Genomic DNA, 2,671 nt, shown 5'->3' with positions numbered 1-2,671 from the left:
GGGAGAGGGGGTGCACAGGGGTCACATAGGCCCAGGAGGCTGGAGGGCGTGCAGGAGTAGGGACTGGGAGGGGGGGGTCTCACCTCTTAGAGCCCTTGGCAAACTCTACATTAATGGTCTTGCCATCGATGGTGAGGGGAGGGTGGAGAGCCTGGAGAATCTGCAGTAACTGGGCGGCCTCCTACAGAGAAAAGGCAAGGGTCAGGCCTCAGGCCAGGGCTGGGCTCCGCCACCCCATTCCCACCAGCCCCCCTCTGCCGCCCTCACCACGATGGTAGACAGCTGGATAAAGGCAAAGCCTCGATTCAGCTGGGTCTGCTTGTCCTTGATGACCCGGACGTTGGAGGAGGACAGTACGGCATAGGGAGCCAGGGCTCCCAGGATTGAGTCCATAGTGCTATGGGGGTTCAGGTTGCGCAGGATGATGGCTTTGAGACAACAAAGAAAGGTATCAGGGTGGAGATCAGCTATGGTCCTCCTATTACCCACCATTCCTGGAGGCCCCAGGTAGGACTCACTATCATTGGCATTCTCTGAAGTGGGCTCAGAGCCCTGGGACAGGGCCTGGGGGGCCAAGAGCCCCTGGGCTGGGTAGGGCTGGGGTAGCGGAAGCAGGCCCTGGCTCAGTTCCCGGCCGCCCAGAGGCATCAGCTGCGGGTCCAGGCGTGCACCCAGTGGCAGCTTCTGCTCTGCCTCTAAAAGAGAAAATAGGAGAGGCTGATAGACCCTGGGGCCACTGAAAGAGGCCTAGCTTACCATCCCCGTGCCACCCTTCCTGGGCCCAGCTCACCTGACTTGGGCACACCACACTTGAAACACTTCTCTCGACGTTTGAAGTTCTGGACTCCACACTGCAAGGGAAGCAGAGGCCAGGCCAGGCATGAGGTGGAAAACAGGCACAGAAGGGCTCCCCCTCAGGCCTCCAATCCTGAGGTCTCACTCTCTGTGCCCCCACCCACTCTGCTTCAGCCTATGTGTGATGGCACCCCATTCCCCTCCCTCTCCCCCAAGAGGCTCAGCCTGAACACGTCCTTCCCTAGCTCACTTTTCTTTGAGCCCAGGCTGGATTCGAGGTCCCTCCAGTGTCTCCCATGGCCTAAGTCCTGGCCCAGCCCTTGTCTGCTCACTCTTGTCAGTAGACCTTGACTGCTCTAAGTTCTCTCTCTTTCCCAATGTGGTGATGGCCACCCCAGCCCCTTCCAGCCCTTCCCCAAGGTGGACGTCTCCACTGTGCCTTGCTGAGGACAGCTGTGGGTTCACCTGCCACAGACACTAATAAACCACTTTTGCATTTCTTCTGCTGCGGTCATCCCAACAGTCCAGTGGCATCAGCTTGTTTTACAGAGAAGAAAACTGGAGCTCAGATAAAGGATATCATGTGCCCAAGGTCCCAAAGCAGAAGCCTCCTGAGCCCTTAGCCTAGACTCTCTCCCCCCATGGAATAATGGAGCTGGTCTCAGGAGTGTCAAATGAACAAATGAACTAGCGAATGAATGAATGAGTGGGGGCGCCAGTGGGGCCCCTGCTAGCTAGGCAAGTGGGACAGAAGGCTTTGATTCAACCTGCTTGGCCCCAGAGGTCAAAACCAGGAGCAGTGGGGGAATTACAGAGAGGAGGATTTGGGGATCAGTGTAACCCAACACTTTCAACCAGTGTGAACTGTTCCAGCATGGACCTGGAGAACTGGATGTGCCCCAAGAGACGAAGGAGCCATTTCACCAGAGGAGTTTAGGGGACGGGGGGAAAAGGGGGCATCACTTGGCTTCAGTGCAGAGACAAGGGCCCATCCTAACTCACCCCCTCCTTTGCTCCTCACCTTGTTGCAAAGCCAATCCTCATTAATTTTGGGTTTGGGATCACTGTAGTGCATGGAGACCTTCTGGCCCAGGATGCTGAGGGAGTGCTGTAGGGAAAAGCAGAAGGCTGTGAGGCCCTAGCCCAGGGGGCCAGCGCCTGGCACACACCTCAGCATAGGAGGAGAGAGAGTGAGCCAGCCCTTCAGCTGAATGGATGAAGGACAACAGGGAGGGGAGGGAGGGAGGGAGGGAGGCCACGGCCGCAGGGTATGGCCTCTGGGCACTGCTGCTGCTTCTCCGGACACAAGCACGCGCACGCACACGCGTGGACACACACCAGCAGGCACGCACTGTCTAACCAACACCGTTGGGCCCTGCCACAGGCCACAATGGGGGCCCCGTGCTACCCAAGCTATACTCAGGGATACAAGAGAGAAGGGAGGGGAGAGACAGAGAGAAAGAGAAAAGAGAGAGAGAGGAGGGAGAGAGAGAGAGGAGAGAGACAGAGACACAGACAGAGAGACAGAGGGAGAGAGAAGAGAGAGAGGAGACACAGAGAAGAGAGAGAGAGAAGAGAGGAGAGAGACAGAGACAGAGAGACAAGAGAGAGAGAGAGGAGAGAGACAGAGACAGAGAGACAAGAGAGAGAGAGAGGGGGAGAGAGAGAAGAGAGACAGAGACACAAGAGAGAGAGACAGAGAAGAGAGACAGAGGAGACAGGAGAGAAGAGAGAGAGAGAAGAGAGACAGAGACACAGACAGAGAGGGAGAGAGAAGAGAGAGGAGAGACAGAGAAGAAACAGAGACAGAGAGACAAGAGAGAGAGACGGAGAGAGAGAGAAGAGAGACAAAGGAGAGAGAAAGAAAGAGAGAGAG

The 2,671-nt window shown here is 56.6% G+C and overlaps 1 protein-coding gene across 2 annotated transcripts in view; it reads right to left on the bottom strand.

Annotated features, from left to right (window-relative positions):
- The window catches only part of RBM10 (RNA binding motif protein 10), a 14,818-nt gene that overhangs the window by 3,290 nt on the left and 8,857 nt on the right, over positions 1-2,671 (bottom strand). Inside the window, exons 6-10 of one of the 2 annotated variants that reach the window (XM_069108141.1) lie at positions 1,817-1,903; positions 791-851; positions 519-695; positions 268-428; positions 84-181 (exon numbers count right to left, since the gene is read on the bottom strand). In XM_069108141.1, the coding sequence (XP_068964242.1) occupies positions 84-181; positions 268-428; positions 519-695; positions 791-851; positions 1,817-1,903 (584 nt within the window). The remainder of the gene's footprint in view (positions 1-83; positions 182-267; positions 429-518; positions 696-790; positions 852-1,816; positions 1,904-2,671) is intronic. The other variant, XM_069108142.1, reaches the window with a different exon arrangement.

This window comes from Petaurus breviceps, unplaced genomic scaffold (assembly GCF_028583685.1).
Source record: "Petaurus breviceps papuanus isolate PSGF00001 unplaced genomic scaffold, PetGlider_PUasm1.0 90333, whole genome shotgun sequence".
NCBI lineage: Eukaryota > Metazoa > Chordata > Mammalia > Diprotodontia > Petauridae > Petaurus > Petaurus breviceps.
Note: the sequence above shows the minus strand (reverse complement) of the source record. Positions and strands in the feature narration are given on the sequence as shown.